The following is a 21048-nucleotide window of genomic DNA, read 5'->3' on the forward strand; positions in this document are numbered from 1 at the left end:
ACTGATGGTAGCACGAAGCTGAGCAAGACAGGTAGCGCTTGGTAAGAGTTTGCGGGGGTTAGTCGTTCTGCGTGGATGCAATCCTGCCTCATGGCACCCCAACCAGGTATAACACCCCAGAATGGTTGTTGATGAATGACATTGCGTGCCTTAGGTTGTCCTCGCTTTAGAATTTTCTATGACTTTCAAAATGGCCATTGATACACCCACTTCCTCAACCAAGACCCTCGAGCTTGAGGTTGTTAGATACGAGCAGCTCAGGCGCAACGACAACGCCGAGGTGAGGAAGCTAGCCCAGGCCTTGTCTGACCAGGGAATGCTGTTCTTGGACCTCCAGGGATCCACGGCAAAGCAATTCCTGAAAGACCTGCAAACCGTGATACAGCATCAACGAGCCTTTTTTGAACAGCCGCAGGAGGAGAAGTCCAAATATCACACGGGTATTCGATACAACGGGTGGGTACAGGCCGAAATTCTTCTTTTCTACTCATCGCTAATCCAGGCCCTTTTCTCAGATTTTACACTTCTCCCATTGGTGTCGAAAAGATTCACCTTGGTCGCAAGGAGCAAATGGCAGGGGACCGGTCTCAACTTCCCGAAGCACTTCAGCTGGTGGCAGACAAGGTCGAAAATGTCTCTTCGTTCATCGATAAGATACTCCGCGAGATTGGCATGACGTTGGCAAGCTCGATGGATGAACGATTCCCGGCCAGTTTGCAGGACGCCACCAGACCCGGCCAAAGTCATCTAACATTGGGCATCTCAAAGGCACGTGCCGGGACACCTCTAATGGACGGCCACACCGATGACGGTTTCCTCACTCTCACGTTCTATGACGAGCCCTTTCTCGAAGTCTTGGATAGGTCTACAAACGAGTGGAAGTTGGTTGAGGTGAATCGCAACATGCCAATTCTGAATGTAGCTGCCCAGTCGGCAAAGAACTCGGGAGGTCGGCTGTACAACCCCTGGCATAGGGTGAAGATGGGGGAGAACGAGATAAACTTGGTCATGTTTGATCTGTTTGAAGATTCAAATTAGTAGACTGCTAAGCTTGAGACCTTCGTTTTTTGTCTTTGGACGGGATGGCAATGGGTTAGTAGCAATACATATCATACCTAGATATCAAACACAAAAGCCACCTCATGTTTTTTGCGACAAAACCTTTACAACTATGGTTTAGGTACCCAGATACACCCACAATTTCCATCTGCTTCTTCTCAACCCAAGACCAACAGTCGGTCGATTTCTGCCCGTCCAAGATCATACCCAGTGACAAACTCACAGCATCGGAGCCCATCCCTCTTCAGCTCCGCCCAACATGTCTCAAAGCCAGTGGCCTTCCGTTGGATCATTTCTGACAGACAAAGCCTCTCCCTTCTTCCCAGCAACTCTCCATTGTCAGCCACCCATTGCTCCAAATCAAGAAAAGCACGCGCCAGACCAAGCAAAAAGACGCTGTTGATCATCGGGTGCTGAGCCCACCCTAAAAGGTCATGGGAAAACCTGCCGGAGTCATTGAGGTTCTCATCTTCTGGACGGCCAATTATGTCTCCTAAACAGGTCGGCTGTGGCAAACCCCTATTCTTCATCATTTCGAGACCCAGGGCCACCAGGTCGGGGCTGTAGCCAGGCCAATGCTGCTCATCCATGCAGGCAATACCTGTGCCCACCGGCTTGTAGCCCTTTTCTGCTCGCAATATTTGCAAACAGTTGGACACCAGGGGTGTGATTGTCTGGTGAGGGGAGCTGATGATATTTTCCAGGAGTCCTGCATGGGCAAACCACAGTGGTAGTAGGGCGTCTATTTCAACTGCCGACTTGTGTATCTGGATTGGTGACTTTGGCTCAAAATCGTTCATCTCGCACAGCGACCAGGTTCTCGTGACGGGAAAAGTCGGATGGCTGACCGCAGCATCATGACGCGAGGGGTCAAACGTCTTTTCCAGGCTCTGATAGCCACCAACAAGCCCCCAATAAGCCTCGCCCATATCCTTGCCATGTGGTCTGAGGGAGTCAATCCAGTTCCGAAGCAGTTCAGTCTCGACATGAGTGAAAGCACCAAACATCCTCCCTCTCCAGCCCAGCTCCCGCATCAAAAGGCTCTTGCTGCTGTCACCTCTGCATACCCATGGCTTGGAGTCTGCCAAGGCGTCAAGGAACTCATCTTTCCAACCGTCATCATCCTTGGGGCTCGAAGGAGGAGCAGAAAACCAAGATGACAATTTTCTTTTTCCGATCCGGGCGCGACTCGTGCAATGAATCTTGGTGGCAATGGTGGCTTTCTTGCAGATGATGTCAACCAGCTTGTCCTCATAATCATCCACGGTATCCCTGTCATCGAGACTCTGCCCGAGGCAATAGCCAGCCTGCACACGCCTCCACGCTATCTGCGGATCCATGATGCCCGTGTTCTGAACAATCTCCATAAAGTGTGCAATGTTGCCAATCGCCATCGCGCAGTGACCCGAGTGCGCGTTGTCGATCGAAATGTGCAAAGCATAGTAGTAGGGCGAGATCCCAAACTCGGGCAGCTCCTTGTTGGCTTTCAAGACCCCAATGGCAGGCTGCTCGTAGTGGAGATTAAACCCCAGAATCTCGGGTAAAAACTCGTTAGGAAAGACGGAAATGAGGAGTTGTCCAATGGCATATCTCCAAATCGTCTCATCCTCCATGCCATGGCGTGGGTGTGTGAAATCGAGCGAGTCGCCGTTGGGCAGGTCCACACCCACGCTCTGGAGAAGCTCCTTGTAGAGCAATATGTGGTTCTTTTCCAGATCACCATCACCAAGCTCTTCTGAAAAGATTTGCCAAGCATCCTTTGTCACGCCCCGAAAGGCGAAGGGGGTTGTGACCTGATGAATCCGTGCGAGCCATGCGCCATCGGTGTAGTTCCACGGTGCGCTGTTCTTGAGAAACATGCAGGCTTCTTCGAAGCTTTTGAACAGCTCAGGTCCACCACCAAGCTCCCTTCGACGCATGTAGGCTTCGAATTCCAGACCCACATCGAGCTGGATATCTTGGATGAAGCTTTGGAGACGGGAGGCATCAAAGGTCGCGATGTTGAGAATGCTGGGAGATCGGTCCTTGTACTTGGCCATCCGGAGTCCTTGTTCGAGTAACGAAAGCAACGTTTCTCGAACTTGGGGCAGGATTTCTGGGAACCGCTCCAGATTTTGAACTTTGTGGTAAAGATCTTTGAAGTGACGCATTCGTTGCTGCCGCTTTCTTTCTAGGCGTGGTGACTTGGGCTTTTCGTCGGTCAATATCGCTATGTGGCCTGTTGTGGAAGCATTGGACCAAGTTGGGAACGAGAGTCGTGGTTTTCGCCATGGGAACGAGATGTAAAGAAAACAGCTAAGAGGGACAATTATCAAGAGTAAAGATTCCAAGTTTAACATGATGGAGCAATTTTCTTGTGACTGAAAGCGACGAGATGTGTGCTTCCATTACGAAAAAGGAGATCGATCTCTGTGGGCATTCTATATCTAGTATTCAGGGCTTCCTAAGCTCTTTCATCCCGCGTCCCGCACTGAGTCATGTCAGCAACTCTTGTTGGGAGCGTGATGGATATGACCCTACAACGTATGGAATCATGGGTCATGGTCGGGTTCCGCAGTAAACAAGGTGCAAGTAAATGGAGACTGTTGATCCGAGAATCCGAACTGCTAAGGTCGATTAGCTGCCATACAAAGCTATCACGAAATAAGTAGCACGGACCGTCACTACGACGCAAGGTTTCTTGGTAATCATTTCAATTATTGAGCCTCCCTACTGTGATCAGATCTAGCCAAAGCCTGGTCCAAACTCTCCAACAGACTGGGTACAATGCTGTCCCCGAACAAATGGGGATGTACGTCCATAAGAGACCTCAACGCTTCTAACAGTCCTAGCAGCTGTCGAGAGTGGAATGTGATGGCTTCATCGAACTTTGACGCCACCCCTGGTCCACGTCTTTGGATCCACACTGTGCTGTCCAAAAGACTACTGAGAGCAAGACTATCCCAAAATATACCCCCTTCCATGATACCCTGAACAGGGGAATAAACGGTGTAAACTATTCTCGAAGCAGGGGGTATGATGAGTATATCGTCTTGCTCCAAAATAAAAGCCCTTTGTGTATCACTTCTCTCAAGACTCTTCAGCGCAGGGTCCGTATCAGTGTCAGAAAGAGAGGCAAAGATGCAAATTTTGAGACCCTCAAGATTACGCAACCAAACCCCACTCATGGTGGCAAAGGATGGCCCAAAGCAGACATGGGGAAGGGTGACGGCGTTGAAGTCGGTTCTGATCTCAGGCAAAACCTCGGGGCTTCCAAGTTGTTGGCATGCACTGGCACTCCTGCTAGTGCGTAGTCTGAGTCGCTCTACCAGATAGTCTAGTAGACGGAAACGTGGAAGCATGGTCAATAAAGGTCGATGCGAGTGGGTCATGTTTCTGAGATTGGAGGTGCCTCGATCGTGAACAGAGTTGGCAAGTTCATCCTTCAATAAACACAAAGAATCAAGCATCGCGTGCATACCAGAATCTAGAAAGGTTTCCTTGATGATCACTGGCTTTTCGAACACTTGGTGTGCTTTAGCGGCCTGGATAGCTTCGTTGGAGGTGAGATAGAGCACATCAGCATCCATGGGAGATGCAGCACGACCGGGCAGGACCGCATTGCCTTGCGTCCACATTGAGGCCCATTTTGTGGCTGCCTCCAGCGGTGGTGCCTGGTCTTGGTGGGTTTCAAGGGGCTCCTGCCGGGCCTCCTTTGCAAGCATGCTGTCGATATAAGGCATAATTGTAGGGTAATATTGGTTATGAAGCGTTTCCTCCAGGCTGGCCAAGCATTTTCCTGTGATTGGAGCCGTTCCAAGATATAGAGCTGCTGAGGTGTACAGGTCGGCTTCCAACTCGCTGGATTGTGGTGAGGTTGGGCTAGGTTCCGAATGGATTCGGGATGGGCTTGAAAAGCTGGGGGTTGTGGGTTCTGATGTTATGGTCAAAGGTTGATGTTGCCCAAAGGAGTTCATCGCTGAGGGCGAAAGGAACAAGGCTGAAGATTGCCAACACATGGGATCGTGCATATCGATGCTGTAGGACAGGTCTGCGCTGTTCCAGTCCCACATCGAGTCAAAGAGTGGCATCGCTTCTGAAGGCGCGGAGGACATCTCCTGGAAGTTCTCTAGCTGATTCAGCGACACGTCTAAGCTGGGCTGTGTGTCCCGAAGTTGGTCTTGTGCAGGTGCTATCTGAGCATCTCTCGGGCCATCATCATCGCCTGTACTCACTTCCGCAGGCGAGGTTCTCAGCGGCATGGTATGCTGGTGTCTTGGCGAAGATGGCAGGCAAGCTTCGCCCCGAGCAGCGAGAACGCCGAACCGGTCCCTTCGCAAAAGATGGGCCGCATAGTGACCGGGTCTGATGTCACGCAAGAAGACTGTCGCCTGTGCGTCCACGGCGACACGGCCATCCTGACTGGCTACCCACAGATCCTCCATTTTGCCATCAACTGTCGTCGAAGCCAATGTAATCAGATCAAAGTCGCGATGGGGCTGCAGAGGAGCCTCGTTCAACGTCTTTAACCGGCCACCAAGAAGCGCCTGTCGATGTCGCTGTAATAACACAGCATTGAGGCGCGGCAAAAATTCGTTGAAGAAGTCGGGGTAGCTTGTTGCAGACGCTCGGAGCATGTTCATTTGTACCTGACTAGCACAATTCCAAGCATAGTGAAACACCACGTCGGGAGACCAGAGCGCAACAATAAATGCGAGGTTTCGTAGACGGTTGTTTTCATTGTATGCCCGTTTTCGCTTCTTTTTGGTAGCCTCTTCACGCTTGTTTCTGTCTGCCAGGTGGGATAAAGCCAGCAGCTCTTTCCACTCTGGTTCTCTATTTGCCTGTGATCGATGCGAAGAAACGATCCTGGCCACAGAGCAAAACGTAGAGATGCGTGTGTCGAGGTGGTCACATTGGTCAACAAGGCCGTCGCGAATGCTTGAAAATGTCGAGATGGGCGCGTTGCTAGCCCATGCTTGATACAGCTCCTCGAGCCACGCTCGAGTCTCCTGATCAAACCCAAGGCTGGTGTCATGACCAGGCTGAAGCTCCCAACCCCTATTCAATCCCTGTCAGCGTTTTTGTGAGCACGGGCCGTGGCCGCAGCAACTGGAACTTACTTTGACGGTGGGCCGTGCACCATCCCCTTGATAGGTATGAATTTCGATGAGATTTTGCGGCGTTGCTGTAGGGCTGGGCATAAAGGCGTACGGAAAGCCCTTGGAGGAAGCTGAGAGCCTGTTGAGGGTATGGGTGTAGCCCTTGGAGGAAGGAGGTCCGACATCTCAAGCAGAAGAAGGGTGGGTGACAATTGTTCATGTATGCCTCGATGTAACTTGGCGTACTTTTTGCCTCAAGTCCTCCACTTCGGACAATCCCTCCCTCCCTGTTAATATGGCGTCATGTTGAAGTTCTGTTTGGTGTGTTCTGGCAATAGGAATCCTTCACATTGCTGTCAACAAGAAGGCAACATTGTGAGAATACATGTCAAACAGCATAACCCACGCTCCCATCTGACCAGTAAGGAAGCAGAGGGACAAAATATGAGGTAATGAAAACTGATGTATGTAAGCCGGATACTCGGGGCCATCATGCAGAGGCCTTGATGGAGGTACTTTCAAGGCTGAAGCCTGCCAAAATGCCAGGACAAATTGTACTATACGCTGCTGTGTAACTCATGGCACGGATGATCCGCGAAAGACATGGGGTAGGCCCATGCATCATTGAGACGCTGAGCGGGGTGCCTGTGAAGATGCCAAGAGCTAGATGCGGTTTATTAGGTGGTTTGAGGGCTGTGGGGCGGGCCGTCTGAGGCGCGTGGCTGCTGAACCGTTGGTGTCTCTGTTTCCCTCCGCTCCGCACACATCCAACCACTCACATCCGAGACGGACTCACATGTTCGCAGTTGGGCCTCACCAACGGCTTCCAATTCAGCGGTCCCCGGAGTTGAAAACCCTATGGGGCTCTCGGCGCTGTCCCGTGTTTCGGTCTGCGTGTCTTCCTTGGTTCTTTGAGCTCCGCGCCGCAACGGTGAATGAGAAATGGGGCAAACATTCCCTACAGTACACCGACTCGATCCTGCCTCGTGGCACCTGCCTCTAAGGTAGAAACATCCGCTCTACTATGCCTCCAAGGGATATGACTAGCTCCAACGCGGCTGCTGACTGGAAGCTGGAACGAGATCCGGGCCCCGATTTGCCCGATGACACACCAAAGCTGAAAGGGGCATCGGTTTAAAATGGACCTGTTCTTTGACGAACCTGTCGTGCTGGATGGCGAAATTGAATGCAAATGCACCTGCATCTTCTATTCTCCAACCTGCGCTGCAACACAACCGCATCTCGCCATCAAATCGACCTCACTCCCTCACCGCCGGCTGATTGACGACAACCAGCATCTAGAGATATGCAGCCTTGAGAAGCCAGCGACCACTCACGTCCTTGCCCGCATCGCACAACATGGCGACCAAAACGACCACCGTGACCGAGTTGCACACCATCTCGTTCGACCCCTCCACCACAAACTCGGGCGCGACTTCACGGAAAAGCCAGAGCCGCGATGCAACAGTCGTGGCTTCTGATTCAGAACCAGAGGCATCTCCAATCTCGCCCAAGTCAAGGCCGGCTCTGCTGCCCAAAGGCCGCGCCATCATCGTGACCACCCAGCTTTGTGGCCTGCTGTTCTTCAGCAGCTTCTGCAATGGCATCATCGTCATCGCTCTACCTGCCATGCACTCGGAGCTGGGTCTACAGGAGAGCCTCTTGGTTTGGCCCACCTCGAGTTACTATCTCACGGCCGGTTCCTGTTTGTTGCTGGCCGGCTCCATCGCCGATGTTGTCGGTGTGAAAAAGGTCAACCTCGTTGGCTCTTTCCTCAGTTCCATCTTTGCTCTGGCCTGCGGTCTGGCACAAACTGAAGGTCAAATAATAGCATTCCGGGCCCTTCAGGGCATCACAAACGCCATCATTGCCCCCTCAGCAATATCCATCATCTCCAATAGTGTGGCCGAGGGCCGGCCGCGGAACATGGGGTTTGCATGCCTCGGATTCAGCCAGCCGCTCGGGTTCAGTCTTGGCTTGGTGCTCACGGGGGTCATGACAGACACGGTGGGGTGGCGGCCAGCCTTCTACCTTGTAGCCGCCTGCAGCATAGTTTTGTTTACCATTGGGATATGGTCACTTCCGCAAGACATTCACTCATCCGGTAGCCAATCCGTTCTGAGGCGGCTCGGAGGTGAGATCGACTGGATCGGAGTAGGCTTGGCCAGCATGGGGCTGGCCATGTTTTCATACGTTTTAGCGTAAGCATTAACACCTGTGAAACATTCTGCGGGCCTGCATAAGCTAATTGAGTGATGCTTCTAGATCCCTGTCTGCCAACATTCAGGACATTCGTCAGGCTGTCACCATCGTTTTGCTCGTAATTTCTGTCTTTTCTGTTCCATCTTTTGTGGGGTGGATGCACTACCAGACCAGGAAGAACCGCACAGCACTGATCCCGAACTCTCTCTGGCGAAGCGGTGTGTTTACGAGCGCCTGCGTCATGGTTATGCTGACCAACGCTTTGATCAACTGCATGGAGTTGTATAGCAGTCTATTGTAAGCCTGTTTCCGAAGCTTCATGGTTTATGTCTAACGCGTTGTCTCCTTACCTTAGCTTCCAAACCATTCAGGGACAGTCTGCTCTGACGGCGTCCCTTCAAGTGCTTCCCTCTTTGGTAGCCGGGATTATCACCAGCATTCTCACGGGCATATTTGTCAACCGCATGCCTGTATTCTGGACCGTCCTCATCACTACAATCGTCAGCACTGTTTCGGCCTTGTTGATGGCCCTGGTCCGTACCGACCAAGTATATTGGGAGAACGCCTTTGTTGCGCAGATCCTCTCACCCATCAGCTGTGACCTTCTCTTTACAGTTGGCCTCCTGATCATTTCGGATGTTTTCCCGAAGCACATGCAGGCTTTAGGCGGCGCAGTGTTCAACACGTGTGCTCAGCTTGGGGTCGCCATTGGGCTAAGTGTGACGCAGGTCGTTGCCTCATCGGTCACAAACAACTCGCAATTTGACAACAAATCATCCCCCGAAGCCCTTATGGAGGGATATAGGGTAGCTTTTTGGATCATGTTTGGTTGGATGGTGTTTGTTTGTGGGGTATGCGCTGTTGGATTGAGACGAGTGGGTGCAATTGGTGTCAAGCGTGACTGATGCATTGTTGGGTTGTCCGATGATTGGTGTTCAAGCTTGTTCAATGGGTAGACTGATAGATTGGTAGACGGACGGGCCTATAGATACAGCATTCTTCGGTTGGAATTTAGGCACAATAGATAGGCACATACTTTGCAGAATCGAGTCTAACGCAGATGTATGTGCCCGTGAAAGGGAGCTGGGTTGTAGCTGTATCAACCGGACTCGCCCTCGGATTTGAGCCAACTTTGCATATGTATATGCCGACCAAGGGACATCCCGCGGCGATTTCACACTCGGGAACTTCCCCTACCTGGAATGATATGCATGACGGATGTCATGCAGACTGGATGCATCCATGATCTCCCCGATTGGAAGAATGCGACGGGCGAGTAGGAACAGTGCCGCTTGATGACTTCGGCAAAAACTAGCCTCCGACTGTGCAATACATGTACTGCTAAGAGGCTCAGATGGTCTACCTGGTATGCAGTGACTTTTTGCTCTTCTTATTAGCCACATGGGTAGGAATTCATGCCGGGTGGGGCGGGGGTCGCTCTCCTCCCTACTTTTACGTTCATCTCGTATCCGTAAACAACACTTGAACCAAGTCACTTGCAGGTCGATCAGCTCGACTCATCAGTTGTGCAGCGAAGGGCAGAATTGTATATGCATTGGTTCCATACCTGGTATGGAGGGGTAACCTAGTCGAATGTCTATTGCTTTCCAGTACACTCGTCTCCATGACAGGATTGGTATTTCCCACCCGCAGAGATAGCAAATGCTTCGGACTTTGAAACATTTGAACGATGTACCATTTTCGTTGTGTCGATAAGTTGGTAGATACTATCACTTCTGTGTCTTCGAGTTGACAGCAAATCGTATTGACAACGTGGAACTTCCTTGATCCTCCGCTGTGCAGTATCGTGCTCACAACGCTCCAACTAAATCAAAATCAATGTCACACAGCTTACTGTTTCTAAGAATAGTCCTGGTCGACAGTACGATGCTATCGGTGACCCAGGGCAACTACAAATCAGCATCCGATAGAGCTGAAAGGTTGATGCGGGTTTTTGCTGATGCTTTGTCCCAACCGTAACAAAAAAGCAATCTGTGTCGGGGTACTTAAGAGACTGGGTGATTGATGCGGCATCAGCTTCTATTGGACTGAGTGGAAGTCTGGCTTTTGATGCCAAGTCGGCCGTGGTGTTCTATCATTCTACCATTAGCCCGCCCGACTCCCAGTGTTTCAGAGGATGAAGCGGTGGGTGGTAGATTCCCATGTGTGAGCTTTTGGTTCTGGCTGGGTTGTTTTGAAGTTAGAGTCTCACCGTTGATGCATGTAGGTAGTTCAGCTCTTGTTGGGCAATCTTTAAGCTATTACTTAAGTTCAGACTGTGTTAGATGATGACGTTGCCATGGTATCCTTTCTGAGAGAATGGACTTGCGGTTGCTTTGGAGTGGCCATGAGTGAAACGTCTGTTTAGGTACCCCTGAGTTGGTTATATGCGATGTGCAGGCTTAGGTTGGCTGAAGAGTGTGTATGCGATGCAGGGCCCGTGGTGCCTTTGCAATCATAGAGGTCAAGGTAATGGATTCCATCCTTAAAGATCGCGGTGAAAATTCCCAGCAATGAACGCTACACAAGTTTTCAATTCTTATGATCCATGGTATATAACATGACAAATTCCCAGTCCAGTGACTTGCGCCAGTATGTCCGTCTCATAACCCAGCTTCTATCCCTACCAGTAACAGAATAAACAAAAACAGTGTGCATGTACCATCCACTACCTATACCGTCTGTTGCAACCTGCCGACCATGAACTGATCCAAAAACAGTAAGCTCTGGTCCATATTATCCTTGAGCAGCGACTTGCCCGCTGTCATGGGCAATCTCTCGGGTGCGGACTGTGTGAGATACACCTTGGCTCTGGTACGGTGCGCAGATCGAAAGACCTATCTTCTGTTAGTAAACAAAGCAACATAGGTACCAGGTATGTATCAGTATCAGAAGCTTACCCTCAGCCTTTTGACAATATCCTCGAACTCCTTCTTGATCTTTCCATCAACCCCCTCATCTGCCAACTGGCCCCTAAAGGTATGCTTCTTGACCACTTTGCAGAATCTTCTCTGCAAGAGAGGGACATTTCTTTCCTGGATCAGCCTGGGCAGGTACGCCTCCAATCCCAAAAACGCATCCAGGGCTTGGAACAGCAAGACCTGATTTCCACTCAGCCCATCAAACTTCTCCCACTCTCCATTGGTGTTATTCTGGTGTCCCACGCCCCAGGCATAAAACCCTTGAACGCGGCTCAGCCACACTGATCTCGCAATCTTGGCGTCGTGAACTCGGTCGTAATAGCTGCTTAGCAAAGGGCGTAGCTGGCCTTTGATGTCACGGACATGTTCGAGACAAGACTCCTTGTCACCCCGGGCGTATGTCACGATACTTTCGACAATGGAGCAGTAGATTGGTACACCTAGCACTTCGACCTCCTGAAAGATGCGGGCGAATTCCTCCTCTGAGGACTGAATAAGAGTCGAGAGGCCGGTATTGATCTTGAGGACGTAGCCTCCAGCTGGGTTGAAGTTGAGAACCAGGTTAGACATGTTGTTTCCGGATTCGGAATCGAGACCAAAGTGCGACTGCATGGAGTTCCAGGGTATGACGAGTTCCATGGGGAGGGCAATGGACTTTTCGAGTTGGGCGAGGCGGACTACTGGGATGCTTGCCCATCTGATTTTGTTAGCCACATGGATATCTTTGTGAACCCAGTCCAGACATGGACGACATAGGACGCTTACCTATAAGCATGTCTACACCAAGCCACACAGCAGTAGAACCCATTGTAAGCATCCCTGGGGAAGACATCCCATCTTCCAGCATCGGCCGCTTGTAGCAGTCTCTGAACTTCAGCCAGGTCAACCTTTTGACTCAAAAGCTGAGCGAAGCGTGTCCTGAACTCGAATATGCGCCTTTCGTTGATGTTGTCGTCAAGAGATGCATTCTCCGCTGGTAGGAGGGGAGCCATCTCATGGTAGATGTCTTTATATGCCTGGAGGCATGCGGGCCATATCTTTTCATTGTGATTGGATCTCGGAGGCCAGCAACCAGCTCCATCCTGTTGAACAAGGGTGGAGAATGATGAGGCGACTTCGTGGCAGTCAGACAGGTCGTGGATGGTGTCGAGCTTCTGTTTATTGAAGGCGCATGTTGAATTGTAGGTGTTCGTCGAATCTGAAAAGACTATGCCCGATCGAGTGAATCCTTTGAAAAGATTGAAGGACGGAATGGTGTGCTGAGACAGGCGCTTCATGAGCCATGGCCTCCATGGCGTAGACACTATGAGCGTAAAGATGCTCCCAAGAACGGAGAGGAAGATAAACTCTGAGAGCGGAGTCATGGCCAACTCCAGAGTCCTTAAACGATCGATATGACTTGCACGGTAGAAGGTGGTAGAGTCTGTGTAACTGGTCTAGTTACCAAGTAATTCGGAATAGATAAAGAGGTAGATGCGGAGGTAGACGATCAGCATCAACAGCAGTCGAGGGATTTTATATACAACAACCGACAACAGTCCTAAGGATACCAATACCCCCTCCCGGGTTCGGAACGGGCGCAAACTGCAGAAAGCCAGGGCTGAACGAATCACCTACAGGCCACTTACAGAGTGCCACTTTTCAGGCCTTGAACAATACCTTGATTACGCCTGTTTGTTCCTCGAGCGCTTGGATACCGCCAGTACCGGTGACATGGTTGGTGTGGGCACCATCGTCACTATGGATCAGGGCTTACCGAGCATATAGTATGTCTCTCCAGGGTATTCCGGATCCCGGATACCTTGCCTGACCTTTAGAACATGGTCCGCAACCTCACCCATGCCCACCCATGAGTCCCGGCAGTTTGGGTGGATATCTCACCAAAATCATACCACACCCTCCCACGCCAACACACCGGGACGCCCATGTCGGTAAGTCGCCGACCTTGGGCTCCCACTTGGAAACATCAAGGGGTCCTGGGCAGGTGGAGAGGACGGCTCTTGTGACACTCGGGAAGGATGCTCAGTCCATTTCGACCCAATGATAAGGAGTGACAAGACCGCTTTCCCCTCCCAGCCGAGTGGTCAACCGTCTTTCCTCCTTGGGATGTTCCCATGTGAATTCCCGTGACCTGAATTTGGGCTTCTACTGGAGTGGAGTGGAGTGGTAGCCGAGACGAAAGAGGGGCCCTCGTTGACGACTGGAGACGCTAGGAAGGGGAATAAAAAAGCGCTTCTTGATGCCTAACAGCTCAACGGTGCCGGTCACCGAGTAGACAGCATACCCTGGCCACAACGTTGAGGATTTCCACGTTCTTGGGTCTTCCAGGGTGGCTTGCTTGCTTTGTCTTGGTGGTGGCTGTTTCTACCGATTCCGACTTTTGCCCGTGCAGATTCCGCTAGACTGAGTGAGACCCCAGCGTCAGTAATCGTACACGTGTTGCCCACATCTCGACTCCCTGACAGCTTGTACCGTGGACTTGCACAGACCAATCGGCCAGCTTGAAAGGCAGGAATTGGTCTGTGAGACCCCCAAATCCAAGCCGGCACGTCCCACGGTTCACGGTGCGTGCCGCGGAAACTGCCAGTCGGGGCATGGTAGGTACCCTCTTGAATCAAGACACATCAATATTAAGGCACGTTGCCATGTCTCGATTCAAGACCCAGCGGTGGAAACAACGCACAGCGGTGGCTTGCTCGCCCATTTCGAGCTAGAAATTGCCAATGGCTTCAGAACATTCTGCGCTCAGCCCTTTTCCGCTGCCTTGCCTGCTGTCTGTTCCTGCTAGCATGACATGTGCTGCAGGAACCAAACAACGAGTGCTGTCCATGCTCAACCGTGCAGGCATCCATCAGAAGCTATCCCTGCGGTACTGAAGAGTTTTCAGCCACAATGCCCTACTGAAAGCAAGCTGACGTCGGTCAGGGACGTCTGAGTTGGCCGGGCCCAGCCTACATGCACACACTATGTCATCCTCCAAGTGGGAATGCCAACCGGCATCGAACCTGGCACGATTTGTGCAAGATCCAGAGATGTGCGAGACTCGAACCCGACTGTACTGACCGAGGGTTGAGATGACTGGCTGTCATGCTCTTGCCGAATCACCGTCACACAACTTGAGAACAGCTTGACAGGTGAATCGAGTGATTCTGAAAGAAGACCTGATGTTTAAGGGGAAAACATTCTCAGCATAAATTTGTCCATCGCCATAAAACAATTGTTCAGCCATAGACACTTATCCAGATCGGGATACGATCTGCTTCAGCAGAACAATGGAAGCGAGAGACACGACCCCTGAAAACACCAAAGCTGAATTTCCATGCCAAGACACGGCACGCGATCCTTGGCTTCCCGACCCCAACCAAGAACAACGCCAATCGGCACTGCTCTTAACGCGGTGCTACACGCGGGAAAGAATAAAAAACCACCCCCTGATGTACCAGCGCGGCGAGCAATCGATCAGTGACATTGTCGCTGGGCCAATGTCTCGGCGGGACTGCCAGAAAACCCAGTCAGAGAAGAGCAAGCGAGGGCTAATGGTGAATGATGCTTGCAGACACCAAGGGGCTACTCGGCCATCTGGGAGCGACCACATGCAAGTGCTGTCCAGTCAAAATCCTCAGCACAAAGCGGGCCTCTGGGGGCAATTCACAGGATGCGGGAGATCGCCCAAGACCATTGGTACCATTGGTTCAGTCTCTGACAGATCTAAATCGTGCTGTTGGGCGGCACGCTCTCGTCCCCTAAACCGATTCGAACACAAGCCTCTCGCGAATACCGGTCTTCCATTTCTCCTGGAGGCGATATGCTGCAGAACCAGCTGTAACAGGCAACTATCGTTGTTGAGCCCCGCAAATAATCTATGTGACTACAGCACTAACACCACACTAACACTCGAACAAATAGTCTGGGTCGGAGGCTTGCTAAACATTGGATGGAAAGCTAATCTTCATCACAGCCATGGGGAAAAAGCAAATACCAATGGCACAAAGAAGATGGACAGAAAACAAGCAGCCTTTCCTCACTCCTCGCCGCCGGTGGGCTTTTCCTCTCCACTGTTTGCTCACACGGCTGTGGAAGCAGAGGTGTCACGCGGGGAGGCCTTCTTTTGATCACCACCAATCCTTCAACTTCCACACTCATTTTCGGCCTTGAATATTGGAGAACTTTTACTCCCTCGTGCTCACTTCTGCCGCTCCTTGGCGTGACAAAATCCGCATTCCACTCGTTTTATCCATTTTCTAGCGCTCAAACAAGACCATGTCGAACTCGGGAGCGTGGGGCGAGGCGCCGCTCGGCGTGAACCTGGCGGAAAATCAGAACGGGGATATTATCGGCTCAGTCGTCGGCATCATGGTCCTCGGGCTCAGCTCCGTCGTTTTGCGGCTTTTTACACGGCTGATAAACAAGGGGCCGGGTCTGGCTGCCGACGACTATGTTATTCTTTTTGCAGCGGTGAGTACTTGAAAACGAAGAGGATGCCGTGGGGAACAAGGACAGGCTTTGCTGACCGGCTCACCGTAAATTCAGGTTATGGGCATTGGAACGGCGGTGTGTTGCCTCATCAGTGTTCCCTGGGGTGGCGGAAAGCATCTTTGGGTGGTCACCCATGAGGAGTTCACCAAGCTGTACCAAACCACCTACGCCTTCGTCATCGTTTACATCACTTGCATCTCGGCAACCAAAGTCTCCATCTTGCTATTTTACCGCCGTGTGTTTGGGACAAACGTGATTTGGTACATCGTCTTTGGCTTCACCTGTGCCCATTGGGCAGAAGTGACCATCACATGGCTCGCAGGGTGCAGGCCCATCGACTACTACTGGCGTCAGTATACCGACCCAACGGCCACGGGATCATGTATCGACGCACCGTTGTTTTACTTTTGCAACGGCATCATCGGATTGGTGATTGATGTGGCCATTCTTTTGGTGCCGATTCCCACAGGTATGTTCCCATTGTTTCCACTCGCCCGGTGACTCTCACATGGATCTCAGCTTGGCTCTCCGGAAGTCCTCACACGGTATCCCATGCTAACCACCAAAATCCCATCACAGTTTGGAAGCTCAACATGCCCACCACCAAAAAGGTGTTTGTAGGCGGAATCCTTCTCCTCGGCAGCTTGTGCGTGAATTTCTGTCTTCACCCCTCCCCATGCCCCTGCTCCGGCCACCCTTCGGTATCCGTGCTGTGTCTCGGTCACGCCGACCCCTTCCCCTCAGCTTGACTGTAACCTTGTTTGACCTTGCCACTGATGCCTTACCATAGTGTGTGCGTGGCCTCGGCCATCCGAATCGTCATGATGGACCAGCTCGTCAAGTCCCCAGACTTCACGTGGGCCATGTCCAAAGTCTTCATCTGGTCCTGCTGCGAGCCATTCATCGGCATTGTCTGCGCTTGCCTCCCCACCTATGCACCCTTGGTCAGACGCTGGTGGAGGGGTGAGCTGTCGGGATACCCGGACACGCCCAAAGTGTACATGTCGGATAAGCCCAGTCCGTCCAAGGCTGGCCACAAGATCAGCGGTAGGAAGCACCACGGGGGGCTGGATGCAACTCTGCGAGGGGACGACGAAATCGAACTGACGGTGGACATCTCGGGCGAGCCGGGGCATCATCTACCGGGACACCAGCGACAGGGTGACTCGAGAGACTCGTCAAAGACTTGTGTAAACGGGAAGAGTAGTCCAGAGGACTCATATCAGAACGAGATCATGGTGAGGAAGGATTTTTCATGGAGCAGCAGTGTCTAAGGCTAGGCACAGTTGAGGAGTTTGCATGGGTGGAATGCATAATGGGAGGAGGGACCGGCGTTCTTTAATGGAGGAGGTTTTCTTAACACTTTTTCACTTCGACATACACAAAGTTAGACATGGCCACTACAGGCCTCTCATCAAGCAGAGCATTCAACACAGCCATTCTCTTCTACAAAGTTCGGTGTGATCCCATATTCAGCAGGCTCCGGGAAGCCACACGGGCCATCCGAGTGGTTGAGAGCAGAGCTCCAACCGCTGACCAGTGCTAGCCAGGATCACATGTCGCGATCAACTGAGCAAGGGTGTCCTTTGAGGAGGCTCAAGTCCTGTGACACACGGTAGATGCAGGATTCATGAGGTAGACCAAAAGAACAGAGTGCTTCATTTCGTTTTCTATCCTCGACCGTTCATTCCCAAGAGATCGTCTTTTACCAACTCCACGATATTCTAAATCACGACTTCAAAATTCGGCTTGTCCTTTGCTCCCTGAAACCACTCCCAGGTCTTGGCCGCGATGCGAGTCGGATTTCTCACTTCGTCCTCCGGCGCAACCTGACCAGCAACGTTGATCACACCAATATGCACGCCCTCGGGTGTATACGACAGATTCAAGCTTTGCACAAGATTCCTCTGAGCGGCCTTGGCCAAGGACAGGTTGAAGAGCTGAGGGATTGGGTGATACGGCAGGGCAGAGCTCGTCACGATGAGCGCAGGCCGGCTTGAAGCATCCGCTTTGGCCAGCGACACAAGGTGTGGTATATACCGCTGTGAGACAATGTACAGAGCGCTGACATTGATCTTGGGAGCCGTTAGCAACTTGCCATTACCGTTCCCGCGCAGCGCGACTCACCTTGAAGTCGTACTCGACATCCTCGAGGGGATGGGTCAATAGCGCCGATGGGAGAACACGAGCGGCGTTATAAAACACCACATCAGGCTTGCCAAAGGCGGCATCGGCGTCGTCGAGTGCTTGGAGGAGGGAGTGCGTGTGTGTGACATCGACCGCGTATGTCCTCACATTTATCTGGCTGCTGACAGTGTTCAGGACGGCTTTTTTCTCTTGTTCGAGTTGCTCGGCGCGTCTGGCAATCAGGACCACATTGTTGTACCGCTTCGAGGCAAACAGCGTGGCCACCGACCGGCCAATACCAGGCCCAGAGCCAAGCACGAGGAGAGTTCTGCCAGGAGACATGTCGACCGTGTTGTGGGTGGTCAAAGAAGAATGGTAATACAAATTGGGAGGATTGATGTCTCAAGAGAAACCCTATAAGTACCTATCGGGTCCAAGAGGCTCCTGAAGATCGGTATTTGAGGAACTGAAATTGTCCATCATGATTGCTTCTTCCTCCCAAAATGGGCTAGGTGACCAAGGTCGCTGCGGATGAGGGGCTCGGCGACCCCAGGCCTTTCCCTTTTGGTTTGCTGCAAGCGCCTTCAGATGTGAGCTTCACCACGTCGTTGGCTCAATGTTGCATGACCCTGCATGCATACAATCTCCCGATACGGTCTCAGCTCGCAACCAGCTTGACCGCTATCCGACTCTGCGTTCCTGGAACACACTGTGCCGTCTGCACCGAACGCTGCCCGGTCAGCGTCGCGGACGCCGAGAAACGGCCCTCACATCCATTCCACATGGTCCCGAGACAGGCCCAGATCTCCGCATGAAATTTGGGAGAGTGCAAGACGGGACTGTTTACATACTAACACTCTTCCTCGCCAGCAGAATGATAATACAAACCTCCAGTCTCTTCGGGCACTCCCGACCTCAGCTCCATGCTTGGTTTGGTGACAAACATCACTGCCCCGATGGCAACAGCGACAAGACTAGCGACATAAAACCACGGCAGCCCGATCCAGAATCCCGACTTTTTCATGCCTACATTGAAGCACCAAGCTAGTACTGGTCCGCCTATCAGCGCGCCGCCAGTCTCGAGCATGCTAATCACGGCGTACAGCCTCGACGTGTGCTGGGGGTCAACATAAGCCGTCGAAATAGCCCGGCCAAGTGGCGCGCTGCCCGACCCAAGGGTATGAATGGTCAGGCCAATGAGGAACACTGCTATTCCTGTGCTGAACCCCTGGACGAGAGCTCCTGTCGCCATGAGAGCCAGTGACACCCTTGTCAGCACGAGATCCTTTGCGAAGATGGAAACCCCATATCTGCCCGTCGGATCGGTAATCAGCTTTCCTACACGAGGCAGCACAACCAGGACAACCAAGTGAAGGATGCCCAGCGGGGGCGTAAGCAGGTAACTGGTCTCGGCCAGCGTCCAGCCAAAGTATTTACTGACATGCTGGGCAAGGGTTGTCGAATACGCAGCAAAGATGGCAGGCTGTATGAGGAAGAGTGCCAAAGAGCTCAACAGCTGCCTATTCTTCAGCAGGGACAAAGAAACCCCAAACTCGTTCATCGCGTGTCGGAGCTTTTTCGAGAGTGGCTGTCGTCCTCGTTGTGCCGCTTCTTTCAGTTGGACGGGCAAGGTTTCGGGAAGGAAGAGCAAGGCGCCGAAGATGAAGGGAGTGAGAGCAAAGACGAGGGCAATGGGACACCAAGGACCGATGGTTTGCATGAGAATTCCGGCCAGGAACGGGCCTACCAAGGTTCCTGACACAGCGCCAAAGGAAAGATATAAGAAGCCGATAGCTCTGAAGGTCGGTCAGTGGCAGGCAGAACATGGGCTTGGGATCTACTCACCTATCACTTTCTGTACTGACGTCGGATGCCATTGCATTGAGCGAGTTCATGGCGACGGGGACGCCTCCGCCGATTAGAAAGAATAGACAGCCCATCACGACGAGGTACATGTTGGGTGCCACCCCAAAGAACAGTAAGAGTGGCCCCCATCCAAATCCAATGACGATGCCAACATAGGCGAGGGCGAATGTAGGCTTACGGCCAATTCTAGATTCATGTTGTTAAATTGAGTAGTCAAGACATCTCTGATCAGGCTGCGTACCGATCGGCGAGAACACCATATGGCAAAGCCGCCACAACACCAACCAGCGAATTGATCATGGCTGAGATACCACCAAGCAAAGCAAGCTCCTTCTGCACACCGTCGACTTTGCACATGTGCTCGTCGATAGGCTCGGAAGGGTCTTTGTCGTAATAAAGGTGGCAAAAAGCATCTTCGAGAAGACGGAACATCGGAATCATGTACATCATGCCGCTGGTGACAATGGCAAACGTGAGCAGGGACAGCAGCAAGATGATGCTACCGGAGCTTTGGACCTGGAAACGCGCTATGATTCTGTGCCATTGTGGGGGCTGCTGTGCCGGCTTTGAGCGTGTGTGTTGATAGTAGATAGCATCGGCTGCCTGTTCATCTTCAAGACTCAGCAAGGGCTCTGCTTCGATGAACTCGGGATTGGTGCTGCTAATGGTCGGCATGGCGTCTTGTGGTGTTTACCCGCGCAACTCGACAGGCCATAACAAAGCAGGAATTGTAAGTAGAGCAAATCAACAAAAGTTCTTCTGAAAAAGCCATCATAAATATGGAAGACGACGTTGCCAATTCCACCCCTGAACAAGCTGACGAGGCAATCAAGCTAATCTTCATGGGTCAGGGCTGGTTAAACGCAATATGCGGGATACGAAACACGATGCCAAGCCGCCTGAGGTCTTAACATGCTCTCTTACAATAGAATTGTCCAACTGTTAGGGCACTTCAGCCCTCTAATCTTGGCTGTCTTGGCGGCTACCAGCTCCGCCATGGGCCCACATGCCATGATCACAGGGTGGGTGGGGTTGACGGGAGCTGATGATCCTTGGGACGGAATTAACCGTCTGAGCCTCAAGGGCTCGACCTGTGGGGGTTCTGTGCCTCCCGCCGGGCGCGTGTTGGTGTCATGCTCGACGTGTCTTGTCTATATGACTGGTCATCATTTCTGCCCGATCCAATCGTCCCAGTGCCCGACAGGCAGCTGTGAGATGGCTGTTGCATGTGGCTATGAAGGGCTGCTGGCTGACCACCCTTCGCGGCGCACAGGCTGCCTGCTTTAAAGCCGTCATTCTTGCTGTTCATTTTTGCC

The 21048-nt window shown here is 52.1% G+C and overlaps 8 protein-coding genes across 8 annotated transcripts; 3 read left to right on the forward strand and 5 right to left on the reverse strand.

Annotated features, from left to right (window-relative positions):
* The first annotated feature begins 31 nt into the window (after positions 1-31).
* QC764_0072290 (uncharacterized protein) lies at positions 32-1154 on the forward strand. Its single transcript, XM_062940665.1, has 2 exons — positions 32-456; positions 516-1154. The coding sequence occupies exons 1-2, from the start codon at positions 179-181 to the stop codon at positions 1036-1038; spliced, it is 801 nt and encodes a 266-aa protein (XP_062798365.1). The 5' UTR covers positions 32-178; the 3' UTR covers positions 1039-1154.
* On the reverse strand, positions 194-1297 carry QC764_0072300 (uncharacterized protein; the record flags this gene model as incomplete). The annotated part of the gene is made up of 2 exons (XM_062940666.1): positions 194-1017; positions 1116-1297. The coding sequence occupies 2 exons, from the start codon at positions 1295-1297 to the stop codon at positions 831-833; spliced, it is 369 nt and encodes a 122-aa protein (XP_062798366.1). The 3' UTR covers positions 194-830.
* A 2458-nt stretch (positions 1298-3755) lies between these two features.
* On the reverse strand, positions 3756-6628 carry QC764_503100 (uncharacterized protein; the record flags this gene model as incomplete). Its single annotated transcript, XM_062947570.1, has 2 exons — positions 6162-6628; positions 3756-6099 (listed from the first exon to the last, which is right to left on the reverse strand). Exons 1-2 carry the CDS (start codon positions 6323-6325, stop codon positions 3756-3758), a joined length of 2508 nt encoding a protein of 835 aa, XP_062798367.1. The 5' UTR covers positions 6326-6628.
* A 303-nt stretch (positions 6629-6931) lies between these two features.
* Positions 6932-9468, forward strand: QC764_503090 (uncharacterized protein). Its single transcript, XM_062947569.1, has 3 exons — positions 6932-8341; positions 8406-8639; positions 8698-9468. The coding sequence occupies exons 1-3, from the start codon at positions 7500-7502 to the stop codon at positions 9245-9247; spliced, it is 1626 nt and encodes a 541-aa protein (XP_062798368.1). The 5' UTR covers positions 6932-7499; the 3' UTR covers positions 9248-9468.
* A 1392-nt stretch (positions 9469-10860) lies between these two features.
* Positions 10861-13558, reverse strand: QC764_503080 (uncharacterized protein). Its single transcript, XM_062947568.1, has 3 exons — positions 12029-13558; positions 11243-11960; positions 10861-11179 (listed from the first exon to the last, which is right to left on the reverse strand). Exons 1-3 carry the CDS (start codon positions 12625-12627, stop codon positions 11015-11017), a joined length of 1482 nt encoding a protein of 493 aa, XP_062798369.1. The 5' UTR covers positions 12628-13558; the 3' UTR covers positions 10861-11014.
* A 1165-nt stretch (positions 13559-14723) lies between these two features.
* Positions 14724-20693, forward strand: QC764_503070 (uncharacterized protein). Its single transcript, XM_062947567.1, has 6 exons — positions 14724-15718; positions 15794-16208; positions 16319-16385; positions 16530-19265; positions 19320-20462; positions 20584-20693. The coding sequence occupies exons 1-4, from the start codon at positions 15524-15526 to the stop codon at positions 17011-17013; spliced, it is 1161 nt and encodes a 386-aa protein (XP_062798370.1). The 5' UTR covers positions 14724-15523; the 3' UTR covers positions 17014-19265; positions 19320-20462; positions 20584-20693.
* QC764_503060 (uncharacterized protein) lies at positions 15156-18208 on the reverse strand (the record flags this gene model as incomplete). Its single annotated transcript, XM_062947566.1, has 3 exons — positions 15156-16077; positions 16134-17814; positions 17867-18208. 2 exons carry the CDS (start codon positions 18206-18208, stop codon positions 17464-17466), a joined length of 693 nt encoding a protein of 230 aa, XP_062798371.1. The 3' UTR covers positions 15156-16077; positions 16134-17463.
* Positions 18717-20407, reverse strand: QC764_503050 (uncharacterized protein; the record flags this gene model as incomplete). The annotated part of the gene is made up of 3 exons (XM_062947565.1): positions 18717-19662; positions 19712-19918; positions 19974-20407. 3 exons carry the CDS (start codon positions 20405-20407, stop codon positions 18717-18719), a joined length of 1587 nt encoding a protein of 528 aa, XP_062798372.1.
* Positions 20694-21048: the final 355 nt, after the last annotated feature.

This window comes from Podospora pseudoanserina, chromosome 5, assembly GCF_035222485.1.
Source record: "Podospora pseudoanserina strain CBS 124.78 chromosome 5, whole genome shotgun sequence".
NCBI lineage: Eukaryota > Fungi > Ascomycota > Sordariomycetes > Sordariales > Podosporaceae > Podospora > Podospora pseudoanserina.